This window comes from Thalassophryne amazonica, chromosome 4, assembly GCF_902500255.1.
Source record: "Thalassophryne amazonica chromosome 4, fThaAma1.1, whole genome shotgun sequence".
NCBI classification, from domain to species: Eukaryota; Metazoa; Chordata; class Actinopteri; order Batrachoidiformes; family Batrachoididae; genus Thalassophryne; species Thalassophryne amazonica.
This window is the reverse complement of record NC_047106.1, coordinates 5259192-5273417: the sequence shown is the minus strand read 5'-3', so window position 1 is coordinate 5273417 and position 14226 is coordinate 5259192. Positions and strand designations below refer to the sequence as shown.

Genomic DNA, 14226 nt, shown 5'->3' with positions numbered 1-14226 from the left:
TTTTTTTATTTTCTTTTTCTTTTTATAATGTATAATGTAACATTATGTTGTCAGTCAGCCCATTTAGCACAAACCTTTTTATTTCGTAGTATTCTGTACGTTTTGTTTTTGCTGCTTTTGCACCACAGGTAGCTATATATGTATGAGAACATACATGCTTATACACTATGTATATTATGTAAATTATGATTCAGTGCCTCTCAGTTGGAGAAACATTGGATTTCATGTAGATTTACCATTTTTTGGTTTTTAACTGTACAGTTCATGGAATTTGTGATACTGTGTAGAGCAACAGAGGTTTTGTGATTAAAAAATGTTCTTAGTCTGTACTTTCAGCTGTAGTCCAGCTGTAAATACCGTGTTTTAGCACTCATTTTAACATCTTGTGCTGCTCTGTATATAAGCACTCTGTCTGTACCTGCTCATCTGTTCAAACCTGTAAATACAGAAAGATTTTCTAAGAACAAACTCCACACCTTTGTCCCGTAGTCTTGTTTTTGGTGACCGACACCTTTTACCCCCTGTCGTTTTTCGTTGACTAGCGGTCGCAACGACTTTTGAACCCTGCCGGTTTCCGGTGACGAGCCTGTGTGACTCCTCTGCCTTGCCATATTTCAGTGACTTGCTCTCGCGACGCCTTTTGCACCCTGCCGTATTTGAGTGTTTTTCTGCAGCTTCCAACAGCAGGCAATGTGAATTCAGACATTACACTTTTATTTTACGATATTCCGGTTAACCTCTCACTCACTTCCCACAGTTTCTTGGCCAAAGCATCGTCACGACCTTTGGCGCCCACCTCCAACAAGGTACAGTTTGAGAAACAGCGTCCACTGAGATGCTCGATGCCTTGCTGCAGGACACAGTGCAGGACAGTCTGCGAACCCGCCTCAGGGTCCAGGAAGAAGAGCCGGGCGACAGGCGTCAGTAGAAGCCGCTGCCACCAGCTGATGTTCCGACACAGCTCTGTGTAGACGACTCCTGTAACAGACGACAAGCTTCACACGTGAAGTTCTACTTCTGACAGTAAAGTGCAACTTGGATTGAGGTTAACTGAAAATATAATTGAGAGATTAACATTTGCATGTGACATTTTCACAACCACCTCACTTACAAAAAATTCCATTACATGGCTTTAAAGTAACTGCTGTACTGTGGAGCAGCACGTGTTTACTGGTGTAAAACAAAAACCCAAAACCAACAACTTTACATGTATATTACAGACACAACCCCCACAATCAAAAGAACAATGAGCTGAGGCTCGTTGGTGCGGGTGCTTATCTCTAGATTCCGTAGCGTGAAGCAGGTTAGAGTCTACAACTCCCCCTGGACAGGACACCAGTCTACTGCAGGTTACTTCCCCAGCCGAGGTCGGTACCCATTAAGGATGTAGATTCTTGTCCATGGATGCAGGTAGCATGAACAGGATCCAGATCCACAGATTGGCAGACCAGCTCCTGATCGCTGCCAGCTGCTCTCCACCATAATGACGCAATGCAAAAGTCAATCTACGATTAATTACCGGGATTTTAATCTATGCTTCCAAAATTCTTGTCTGCACCTTTATTTTAGACTAGTGGGTCTGGGTGCGAGACTTTACATACTGCTGTAGATGATGGTTTTTGCTTTTGCACATTTCCAGGCACCAGATGAGTGAACTGATGCTGCTGAAGCGTTACACGTCAAATGATACAGAAAGATTCTGAAAACCTCACGTACATTCTACAGCCTTGCAATGCCCCCTGGTGGTGACTCTATGAACTAACCACTTTTTGTCTTGGCTTATTTAGGTTTTAGGACTTTCAAGAAATTGAAATGGCTTGACGTCTGTCATTGTGTTTGATGGACAATGTATTTAACAAAACTGCACCTTATTTATGTTAAATGTTCTAATATCTCACTCCCTCTGGTCCCCACGAATCAGCAATACAGTGTTGGGGATATAAATATGAAGGACATTGGTCAACTGGTTCTTGAGATATTACTTTAACAAGTGGAAACAGGCAGATGGACATGCTGATGATCATATTTCACACCAGGGGGATTAAAAAGTGTTGATACTGAGGTTTAATAAAAAAAAAAAAAGAGTAAACTCTATAAAATGAAATTTGGAGAAAGTAGTGAGTTATATAATGGTTTATTTTCATAGTGATGTTTGTTTCTAAGGTCCACTCTCATCATCTCGTGTTTTTGTTCTGATTGAGTGCTCCTCGACCACAGTGCAGATTTCTTCTTTTAAATCTGTACTGCAAATAATTATTCATAGTGAAATAAATCAACTTCATGCAATCACCAGCAGGGGGCATTACTGTCATGCAAAAGTCGAGGCCATCATCTACTTAAGTGTGAAATCATTATCCGCTCATGTACAAAATCAAGATCTTCTGGTTGATAAAAGGATTTGATGCCTCTTTCTGTTGACCTGTGATGGAAGAAAAAGTTTCTCTTTTTTTAAATATAAAACAAATCCTCAGCAAACTCTGCACACGTGGAAACGGCCCAGCTATAAGTAAAATGTTTTAGATTTCTGCGATGTCAAAATTGTAGATTTTTGTGGGGGTTTTTTTTAAGAGGTTGTATTTGAATAACATTTTCCAATCAAATGTAGATGCCATGTTTTAGTCTTATTGTATTTATTTTTATAACAATGACAGGCCACATTCACCCACACCCTCACACACAATGACCCCACAGTCACCATAGTTACGTGCAACGACCTGTCATCGGCCATTTTGTTAGGAGATTGTTGTTCTGCCACCAGCTAGGCGGGGCCAAAATAGACCACAAGTCTACTTTATGCAAATACAAAGCAACGTGATACGGCAACTGCCAATCAGTAAAAAGGCAGTGTGATGGCAGCTAGCTGCTCCCGCCAATAAAATACAAAACAGAGAACTTTGGTTCTGTTACGCAGTCGAACATGAAGTAAAAACTCAGACACAGCGTCAGGTTTTTCTGTTCTTTATAATCGTTAAACACCGTGCCCATTAACGTCACGTAATCACGAGCTGGCCACGTCCAGAAACCCCTGTCAAGCGACAAACGCCGACTGCTTGTCATTCTCATTTGTAGCTAATGTGGCTGTAGGGTGACTGACAGGATGCTGTTGTGCACAGTGACACAGGTTAAAAGGCTCGAACCTCAGACCCTCTGGTCACACGCCCCTTCCTCTCTGACCCCTGTATTCCTGCTTCACAGTGTGCTGGCGTTCTGACCTGGGTGGAGGCTGTAGCAGGTGACGCCGCTGCCCTCCAGCCGGTTGGCGAGCTCCCGGGTGAACAGCACGTTGCAGAGTTTGCTGTTGCAGTAGGCGCGGAACACATCCCTGGTGGTCTGACCTGACACCAGGTCCTTTGTGGCGTCCAGCAGAGGGAAGTCGACCGTGCCGAGGTGATGCAGCAGCGCCGTTACTGTGACCACGCGGCTCCGGCCGCACTGCCGCAGTCGATCCAGGAGGAGGTTTGTCAGGAGGAAGTGACCCAGATGGTTCACGCCAAAAGTCATCCCGAAGCCGTCGTCGGTGTGGCCCGACGCCATCACGCCTGAAAAGACAGAACACAGGTGACAAAAACACCTGGTCTGTCAGATCATCTGAGGCGTTAAAATTACAGTTTGTGGCACCATCTGCTGGTGACTGCTGCATGCAAGTTTGACAGAATGGGGACTTTGCGTGTTTTTGTGATTAGTGTGGATGCAGGTGTCACTCATTAAAGACTTTAAAACCAGCAGCAGCTTACAGCAGAAATGACTGACGCAAACAAAGAAAATGTGAGATTTTTTTCCTCTTTCTTTTAACTTGAAGCCAACATTCTTTGTGATTTTGTCACCTGCATTGTTGACGAGGACGTCCAGTCTGGGTTCAGAGTTCAGGAAGGTTTCAGCGAAGCAGCGGACTGACTTTAAACTCGCCAGGTCCAAGTGCATGAACACCACCTGGCTGTTCCCCGTCTCCTACCCAAAAATAAACACTGTTAGTCCAACAAAACAAAAACAAAAAAAAGAAAATTCAGACAGATGGGTAGTTTGAAGGTGTGGGAATGAACCAGTTGTTCCCCTGGGTGGTTGCCATCCAGGACCCAAGGCAGTGCCGTGGATGCGGCAGTGAAGCGCAGCAGCAGCGCACGCTCCCAGACTTGACCTCATCTCATGGTGGAAAGTTTCACGTAAATCCAGCAAACTGTTGGAGGACAAAGAGAACAGACTGGGTTCAAATGTGTCTGCTGCTTTACTGTTTGCACAGAAACTAGTTTGAAACCGGTTTCCTTCTTTTTCTCTACTTTAAACAATGGACTCATTTGTTGACATTATGTTTTTGTGATGCATGAAGATCCATAATCACACACACTGTGGCAGTAACTCTGCAGAAACAGTCCAGCCGTTGTTACTTCACTTGTTATAAAACGTCAAGGTGGAAAATCCAGAGTACGTTTGGAATTTCACCACAAAAATTGAAGAAGTCAGATGCAAAACCCAGTAAGTATTTATTTATTTATTTTTTTTTAATGGAGAAAAATGCAGTTGAAAACGGAGATTTAAAAGAAACCATATTTGGAAATGCACAGACTTTCATCAATAAAATGAAAACAGTTTGTTCAAATTCTTTCATATTTTGCACACTGATGGTCCCCTTGACAGCCAAGTACATGTTGGCCTCAACTAACTGGTTTTGAAGATACTGGGTTTTGCATCTGAACTCTTCAAATTTCCCATAAGGGCACACAACTGTAAGTTAATTTTTTCACCATCCGGTAGTCGACGTGAGCATTTCAGGATTTCTGGTACATTTTGTACTTGAAAACCTAAAAATTCAGTAAAAAAGGCATTTATGAGGTCTGTGAGAAAAGTATCCGACCTTTTTATTTTATGCAAAAACTATAAAGATTTGATTCATATGTTTTTACGTCAGCCAAGCTTGAACCTTGTGCGCATGCGTGAGTTTTTTCACGCCTGTCGGTTGCGTCATTCGCCTGTGAGCACGCCTTGTGGAAGGAGTGGTCCCGCCCCGTCGTCGGATTTTCATTGTCTGGAAATGGCGGAATGATTTGGGTTTTTTTTCCATCAGAATTTTTTCAGAAGCTGTTAGAGACTGGCACCTGGAAACTATTCGAAAAATTTATCTGGCTTTCGGTGAAAATTTTACAGACTTCACAGAGAATAAGGTCTGTTAGTATAGCTTTATGGACCCCTTTAAGGATGCTCGGCGCACCGCGCTCCGACGACACGGCACAAGCCACCGGACCATTTCTGAGCTGATGGCTCTGTGGATACGAGACCGTCGTGTGCTCTTTCTCTGGTTATCACAAGAGCTGGACATCAGCCATTTTCTGGCAGATTTCACTTTTAACAAGAGATTTTGTCATGGAAAGCCGCGCGGAGGCTTCGCGCATCACGACCGATTCGCTTTGGAAGCGAGACAAAGGAACACCTCTGTTTCGGTGTGTCAGAGGACAAGTTTGGACATGTCTATCTCAGCTTTCAATGCTTACCAGTCCAGTAAGTATCAGTGAAATTGTGGAGAGCTGGACAAGTTGGGACATGCCCAGCTCTCCACAATTTCTCTTATACTCACTCGACTGGTAAGCCACTGAAAGCCGAGATAGGCATGTCCCAACTTGTCCTCTGACACTCCAAAACAGAGGTATTCTTTGTCTCGCTCCATCAGCGAATCGGTCGTGACACGCGAAGCCTCCGCGCGGCTTTCCATGACAAAATCTCTTGTTAAAAGTGAAATCTGCCGGAAAATCGTTGATGTCCAGCTCTTGTGATAACCAGAGAAGTTGCACACGATGGTCCGGGATCCATACGGCCATCCGTTTAGAAATGAAATGGTGGTTTCTGCCTCTCGATGGCGGCTCGGAGTGCGGCGCACCGTGCGCCATTGTGGGCCATCCTTAAAGTGGTAGTAACATTCCTTAATCTCTGTGAAGCCCATAAAATTTTCACCGAAAGCCAAATGAATTTTCCGAATGGTTTCCAGCTGCCTGTCTCTAACAGTTTCTGAAAACATTCTGATGGAAAAAAGCCCAAATCATTCCGCCATTTCCTTGCAATGAAACGACAACGAGAGGGGTGGACCAGTGCTCAAAGCCTGCCCACAGGTGAATGACGCAACCGACAGGCGTGGAAAAACTCACGCATGCTCACGAAGGTTCAAGCTTGGCTGACATAAAAACATATGAATCAAATCCATATATTTTTTGCATAAAATAAAAAGGTTGGATACTTTTCTCACAGACTTCGTATAAATGCATAATGTTTTGGGGGGCACTCATGTCTTTGACCACCCAGTTTTAATGTATAAAAATATAGATTGAAAGTTTTACGGATGGTCAGAAATTCTCTTGAGAAGCACAACTTACCGCTGTGAAAATCGTGCCAATAAGTATAGATTTTTTCTTTGTAGTTTTTGAATTTCATGATATGAAGCTAATTTGTAACTTTGGCCATTTAAATATCTGATCATTTATCATGATGACCGGTGCCAGTGATCCTGCGCAGGACTGAAAAATCATATTGTTACAGGACAAAGTTGTTGTGGTGTGTGTCGTTTCTTACTCTGCGGATGTCAAACGCAGCGGCCTCGGCTTTCTCCTTGTTGCGACACGCCAGGATGACCCGGGCACCTCGCTGGGCCAGATCTAGAGCCGTGGCTTTGCCAATTCCAGTGTTGCTTCCTGTTTGAGAAAACCGTTCACTCCCAAAAACAGTTCAACACTTTACAAACTCACAATCTAGACAATAAAAAAAAAAAAAATCTGATTGTTTGTTGACATGTTGCTGCCGTTTCTGCTGACATCTGTTTTGTGTTACAATGATTCAGGATCTGGATCCAGATCATGCTGATGTGTCAGCGGCACTTTACGATAAAACGATGGCCTCATCTGACATTTTGGATCAGAAAACCTGAATAATAGGTGTAACGGTAACAGTCAGCGATACACAAGAATATGACATCCAGATTTACATCAATTATGCAACATTTAAACGTCAATATTAAAGAAAGTAATTATTCTGAGCCAGGTCCTCAACCTGGATGTTATCAGTTTCCTGTTTGCACATTTTCAGGATTTCCTCCATGAAGTAGTTTGTTTTTTATCACAATACTAATTTCAAAATAAGAGTGGATATTATTCCATCCATTTTCACATTAATTATGCAGCAATTTAAACAGACATAAAAACTGAACATTAAAAAATAATTATTCTGAAACAAGCTGCAATTCCTATTTGTACATTTTTATGAATCATTTATGCATTTCTTTAAGATGTCATAATTTCCTCCATGGAGAAGATTGTTTTAAATGCTTGTTTCAAAATAAAGGTCAACACAGGAACCACAATCCGAGATGTCAACAGGAATCCTGAAAAACGAGCACACATCAGCATTACATTATCGTTATGACAGTTTTTAATACACTTTATAAAAAAAAAAAAAAGATTCAAAAACTTTACTGTCCACTTTTACTGTGAAATTAGAGCCAATTTTTTTCAGAATCAGGTGGACTGTGATTCAAGCTGACTCAGATTTCAATGAAACTTGGCTCAGAGAAGGAACCTGCCAAGAAACTAACTTTCCCAAAAATTTTTGACCAAACCAAATGGTGACCTTGCCAGCGGCCATCAACGTTCAAGGCAAAAATACGCAAAAACTGATATTTCATTAAATTCCCATCTTTCAAGTGGTGTCACATTCAGTGCCATCAAGTCCCCAAGCCAGTTTAACTATCAAATGACTTATGGAAACTCTTTCACCAGGGGGCCACAAAGTACTCGACTTGAATGAATGAATGAAAATGAATGAAAACTGTTTATTTTGAACATTTGATACAACAACAATTACAAGATAGATCAGTGAAGACAACAACAAAAAAGTTCCTACTGTGTACCCAACATGTCCGAAAAGGGGTAGGGTGAAGCATCAGCTTATTTTTCCCTACCCCTTCTTCCCCACAACCAGTGATACCCTTTGCCACATATACACATAGATTCCTACACACCTAAACTGATATCAATATCAATATATATATATATATATATATATATATATATATATATATATATATATATATATATATATATATATATATATTATATATATATATATACACAAACATAAATATACACCTACACATACCTACTTACATACAAAATACTATATATTTACAAGCCGAAGCAAAAAACAAAAACACCCTAACCCTCATTACCCTTCCTCCTCCCTATACCTAGAAAAAAACATATTTTGTACCGCTGTTTGAACTGGTTCATGCTTGGACATTGCTTGAGCCCCACTCCCAATCTGTTCCACATCCTCACCCCACAGACAGAAATACAGAAACCTTTTAATGTTGTTCGTGCCCACTGATGCTTTAAATTAAATTTCCCCCTCAGACTGCAATCCCCTGACCTGTTAAAAAACATATTTTTAATATTTGCTGGAAGTAAATTGTTTATTGCTTTATACACGATTTGTACTGTTTGAAAATGAACCAAGTCTGTGAATTTTAAGAATTTGGATTGTAAAAATAGTGGATTTGTATGATCTCTATAGCCAGTATTATGAATAATTCTTATAGCTCTTTTCTGCATTACTGATAGTGATTGTGTTGTACCTTTATAAGTATTACCCCATACCTCTGCACAGTACTGTAAATATGGTAAAACCAGTGAGCAGTAAAGAATGCGGAGTGAGTTGTGGTCCAGAATATGTTTCGCTTTGTTTAGAACTGAAATGCTTCTTGACAGTTTACTTTGTATATGTTTTCTATGAGTCTTCCAGTTTATCTTATCATCTATTATCACCCCCAGAAACTTATTTTCATGTACCCTTTCAATATCTACCCCCTCGACTTGTAACTGAACCTGTATGTCTGTATTACAATAGCCAAATAACATGTATTTTGTTTTACTTAAGTTTAATGATAATTTGTTTCTGTCAAACCATATTTTCAATTTTCCCATTTCTATACTGATCCTCCTCAGTAACTCCTGCAAATCCCCCCCTGAACAAAAAATGCTTGTGTCATCTGTAAATAATACTAATTTTAATATTTTGGAAACATTGACAATATCATTTATATAAATTAGAAACAGTTTTGGACCCAATACTGACCCCTGTGGGACGCCACAAGCATTGTCCAAGCATGATGATGTATATTCCCCCAACTTCACAAACTGTTTTCTGTTACTTAAGTAGCTTCTCACCCAGTGCAACACCAACCCCCTAATCCCATACTGTTCAAGTTTACTGATTAATATGTCATGATTGATTGTATCAAAAGCCTTTTTAAGGTCTATAAATATTCCAACTGAATGTAATTTGTGGTCTATGGCGTTTGTAATCTCCTCAACTGATTCTATTAATGCAAGTGATGTTGAACTATGTGCTCTGAATCCATATTGACTATCAGTAAGTAATTTATGTTTATTTATGAATTTGTCTAATCTATTATTGAATAACTTTTCTAATAATTTGGAAAATTGTGGAAGCAAAGAAACAGGTCTATAATTTGTGAAGTGGTGTCTATCCCCAGTCTTATACAGCGGCACAACCTTAGCTATTTTCATTTGATTGGGAAATTTACCGGTTTGAAATGATAAGTTACAGATGTATGTTAATGGTTCTACAATCCATTCAATGACCTGTTTTACCACCACCATATCAATTTCATTTAAATCGGTAGATGCTTTATATTTACAATTATTCACAATGTCTATAATTTCTTTTCCATCCACTGCTGTGAGGAACATTGAACAGGGATTTCTTTCTATGAGATTATTATCCCAATCCTCAGGTTGGGAATCGGGAATTTTTTCTGCCATGCTTGGTCCAATATTTACAAAAAAATTATTAAAACCGTTGACTACCTCATCCTTATTTTCCTTCTTGACATTATTATCAATGAAATACTGAGGGTAACTCTGTTTTTTATTACCATTTTTGATAATGCTATTTAATATATCCCATAATCCTTTAATAGTTTTTGTTATTATATGTTACTATAATATTCCTTCCTACATACCCGTATAATATTAGTTAATCTATTTTTGTATTTCTTATATCTATTTTCTGCCTCTTTAGTCTTTAGTTTTATGAATTCTCTATACAGTGTATTTTTCTTATTACATGCATTTCGTAACCCTTTCGTCATCCATGGTCGATCTTGGATTTTTTGTTTTCTGTAGTCATATCATATAATGATGTAAATATTTGTAAAAAAGTTTCATATGCACTATCAACATCACTTTCACTGTATACCTTTTCCCAGTTTTGCTCCTGTAAATCCTTCTTTAGTGTGTTCCTGTTTTCCTCTGTCCGCACTCGCCTGTATTTTATTTTCTCCTCTGGCTGATTCCGCCGATGGTTTCTATTATAAACGATGAAAACTGGTAGATGATCACTAATGTCATTGATTAATAATCCACTCACAGTATTATTCTCAATATCATTGCTGAATATATTATCAATTAAGGTGGCACTATGGGATGTAATTCTGCTTGGCCTGGTGATTTTTGGATATAAACTCATACTGTACATTATACTGATAAATTCATCTGTTATTTTATGCTTATTTGGATTGAGCAGATCAATATTTAAGTCACCACAAATGAACACAGTTTTTTGATTAGTTTTTGAGAACATTTTTCCCATACAGTCAGTGAATGTTTCAATACTAGATCCTGGTGCTCTATATATACAGCTGACTAATACATTTTTGCTTTTTTCTTCACATATTTCAATAGTTATACATTCTAATAAGTTATCGATCACAGTTGTCATATTGTCTACTATTTCATAATCCATGTTCTTATCCACATACACAGCCACTCCTCCTCCACTCTTATTCTTTCTGTTTACACAGTTAAATTCATATCCATCCAGTTCAAAATCCATTCCTTTATCTTCATTGATCCATGTTTCTGATATAGCAATTATGTTAAATATTTTTTTAAATTGACTTAAATATTCTTTAATGTTGTTAAAGTTTGCATATAGACTTCTGCTGTTGAAACGGATTATTGATAATTTGTTATCCGTTTTAATGATCCGATTAAACTGTTCATCTGTATAATAGCAACAACTGTCATTGATATTTGAGAAGAAATTATTGTCCGGGTCTATATCGTGCTCCAAGTCCAGTACATTGTGGTCTGTGTATTTAAATGTTCTCAGTTCTACTTTTCCATGATCAACAATCCTGTGAGTTATATCCTTCTTGTCTCCAGATGTAGATGATGTAGTAGATGAATAGGTTCCTCTGGTCTGTGTCATGGTGTTGTGATGTGTTTGTGTCCTCATACCTTATTGGTCGTATTTGTCCAGTTCCTCGATGTTCCTGATTACCATACCCTTCGCTTGTTCTGGTGTTCCATTCAATTTGATAAATGTTTTGCAGTTGGATGTCCATGTCTGTTGAATTTTTCCCTGCTTTTTTAAGAAACGAGCTTTCCTGGTGATGTCTGTGTTTCTTTTGGTCAGATGTTCATTGATGAATACGTTTGTTCCTTTGAGTTTCCGTCCCTGTTTTAACAATGCCATTTTATGTTTTCTGTTGACAAACCTCATTATAAATGCTCGCTTGTCTCCATCCTCTCTCCTGGGCAGGGGGTGGCACGCTTCAATGTTATTACAGTCCATTTGAATACCTTTAGATTGCAGGAACTCAGCCACCTGTTGTTCCACTGAGCTGGCCTCCTGCTCACTGGCCTCCCCTCCGCTGTCTTCTGACACCGCCCGTGAATTCCTGTAATAATAACGTCGTTCATCCTTGTGTACTGTTCCAACTCCGCAACACGGTTCTCCAGGTACACCAGACGCCGGTCTTTCTCTGCATTCTGGATCCGGAGAGCCTTCACTTCTTCCACCAGCTCCATAATGGATTTCTGCTGCATTTTAACAACAGAGATTTCCTCAGACAAAAAGTCCAGGGACTTCTTGATATCGTCTCCCTCCTCCACCGTCAGTGCCTTCTTCGGACCCATGGTCAGATAACCAACCAGACTTGCCCAATTTTGAGGAAGTTTAGCGCTACCTGGTGGCTCGTGCCATCAGCCTTTTTAACTAAAGTTGCAGGAGTGGATAAACTAACATCTCTACTTTATATAACCGTTTGCAGAATTTTGTGGACTCCTCTTATACTGGTTTGATCCCCCACGTGCTCGCTAACCCAACTGCATGAATTACCACATGAATGCATGTATGATCTGATGATATTTTCTTTTGATTCTCCTTCCCTTATGTACAGTCAATCCAATACATGTGTATTGGTATCAGTTGCTATGGCAACAAGTTTGTGAACATGTCCTGTTCAATAGAACATAAGAATTTTCCTGAAGTTATTTTTCCCGTACCTAAATCCTCAAACCTGCCAAGGGAAAAGGCAATTTGAGGCATATCCAAGTAAGTCATGCATGAACTCTTGTACAGCAGATGATGCAGATCAAGAGACAAATGCCTGACCAATGACCAGATTTTAAAGGGGTATCAAATCAATATAAGAGGACACCCCAAAATTCTGCCAACTGTTATATAAAGTAGAGATGTTAGTTTATCCACTCCTGCAAATTTTGTTAAAAAATGTTGATGTGCAGGCCACCAGGTGGTGCTAAACGTCCTCAAAACTGGGCAAGTCGAGTACTTTGCTGGCCAGCGCCATCAAGACCCCAATGTTTTTTCAGTTGCATTTAGAGTAGGGCCTATATTTGTTGATAACATTGAAATCTGGTTGGGCTCTTGATGGCGCAGAGGGTTATGGGCCTTTAAATACAGCCAATTATGCAAAAAGACCAGCCTTTGAGCGCCCCCTATATTCAGCGCCATCGATCCTACAACCAAATATGTACAGAAGATGAAAGAGTTTGCCCCCTATGTCATTTGATAGTTAAACTAGCTTGGGGACTTGAAGGCTCTGAAAGTTACACCACTTGAAAGATGGAAATTTAATGGAATATCAGTTTTTGTGTATGTTTGCCTTGAATTTGATGACCCCTAGAAAGGTGACCGTTTGGTTTTTGGTCGAGAAATTTTGGGAAAGTTCGCTTCTTGGTAGGTTCCATCTCTGAGTTTCATTGAAATCCGAGTCGGCTTGAATCACACCCTAATGTAAACCTGCCTGAACTTTTAAAATATAGACTCTTAATTCTACTAGTTTCTTCGAATCTGATTTATTAAGATTTATTTATTTATTTATTGATTATTAAGGTTTTTGAAGCTTGAACAGATTTATGTTAATAAACAAAACATACTTTAATGTTTATCAGCAGCCGAATAAACACAAAAATATTTAATCATCAGTTTGTTTGAGGTATAGTTAATGTAAAAAAAAAAAAGACTATTTCTCAGCCACCTAGCGGTACTGAGAGGAAGTACAGGTTTGGCTTTACCGTCGTGCAGTTTGTTCTCTTCATTTTGACTCTAAATCTGAATCTTTCCTCACTGAATTATGTTTATAGGATGTGTAACGTGTTTAGAAAGTGATTAACTCCACTTTCGACATGGACTGGAAACGGGAAGTTTCAGGAAACGGGCGGTTTCTGCGGATCGGTGTTGTGAATGAAAACGCTACCTGTGACAATCACAGTCCTCCCGTTCAGCTGAGCGGAACTGCAACATCTCGAGCTTCTGAAGAAAACATAATAAACGGCGACATAAAACCAAACTGCTGCTGCAACCGACAAAAACAACACCGACATCTCCGTCCGCGCAGCTTCACAGTCAAATTACACACAGACAGCTACACACAGACCGCAGGTCGACGCCTTCAAAATAAAATACATCCTGTTGTGAAAAATCCCGTTTGGTATTTGTGTTTTCACGTGCTTGTAGGAAGCTACTTTTTGTAACATTAATTAAAAAAAATTTAAAAAAATCAGAATCACTCAGGAAGAAGTAAGTCCTGTGTCAGTGCTTATTAGCTCTAGATTCCACAACATGAAGCATCCGGCACCAGAACCTGTGTCCCCAGGAAATGCAAAGAGCTGTCCAAAGACACAGGCAACCATGAGCAGGATTCAAACCCAGGCCTAATTTTTATCCACTTAACTAGCTGCGTGACAGGATTTCTCAACCCGTCCTTAGTTTTTGGTGGTGTGGTTTCAACAAGCCTGAGAGATCGTCTTCCATATGGACGTGTATCCCGACAACCGGCCCGGCTATGAGTTGGGCCAGATACTGGCCTCCATCTTGGAGTGAGATTTCCCACTCCTAAATGACCAATAGGAGAGCAGCGCTGGC

The 14226-nt window shown here is 39.9% G+C and overlaps 1 protein-coding gene across 2 annotated transcripts; it reads right to left on the bottom strand.

The window, feature by feature from the left end:
- Positions 1-115: 115 nt before the first annotated feature.
- Positions 116-13718, bottom strand: LOC117509369 (dehydrogenase/reductase SDR family member 13-like). 2 transcript variants are annotated; one of them, XM_034169038.1, is made up of 5 exons: positions 13559-13718; positions 6553-6671; positions 3825-3945; positions 3213-3539; positions 116-978 (listed from the first exon to the last, which is right to left on the bottom strand). In XM_034169038.1, the coding sequence occupies exons 1-5, from the start codon at positions 13683-13685 to the stop codon at positions 719-721; spliced, it is 954 nt and encodes a 317-aa protein (XP_034024929.1). In that variant the 5' UTR covers positions 13686-13718; the 3' UTR covers positions 116-718. The 2 variants fall into 2 exon arrangements, with proteins under 2 accessions (XP_034024929.1, XP_034024928.1); XM_034169037.1 differs by having other exon boundaries at positions 718-978; positions 3825-3948.
- Between the last annotated feature and the right edge of the window lie 508 nt (positions 13719-14226).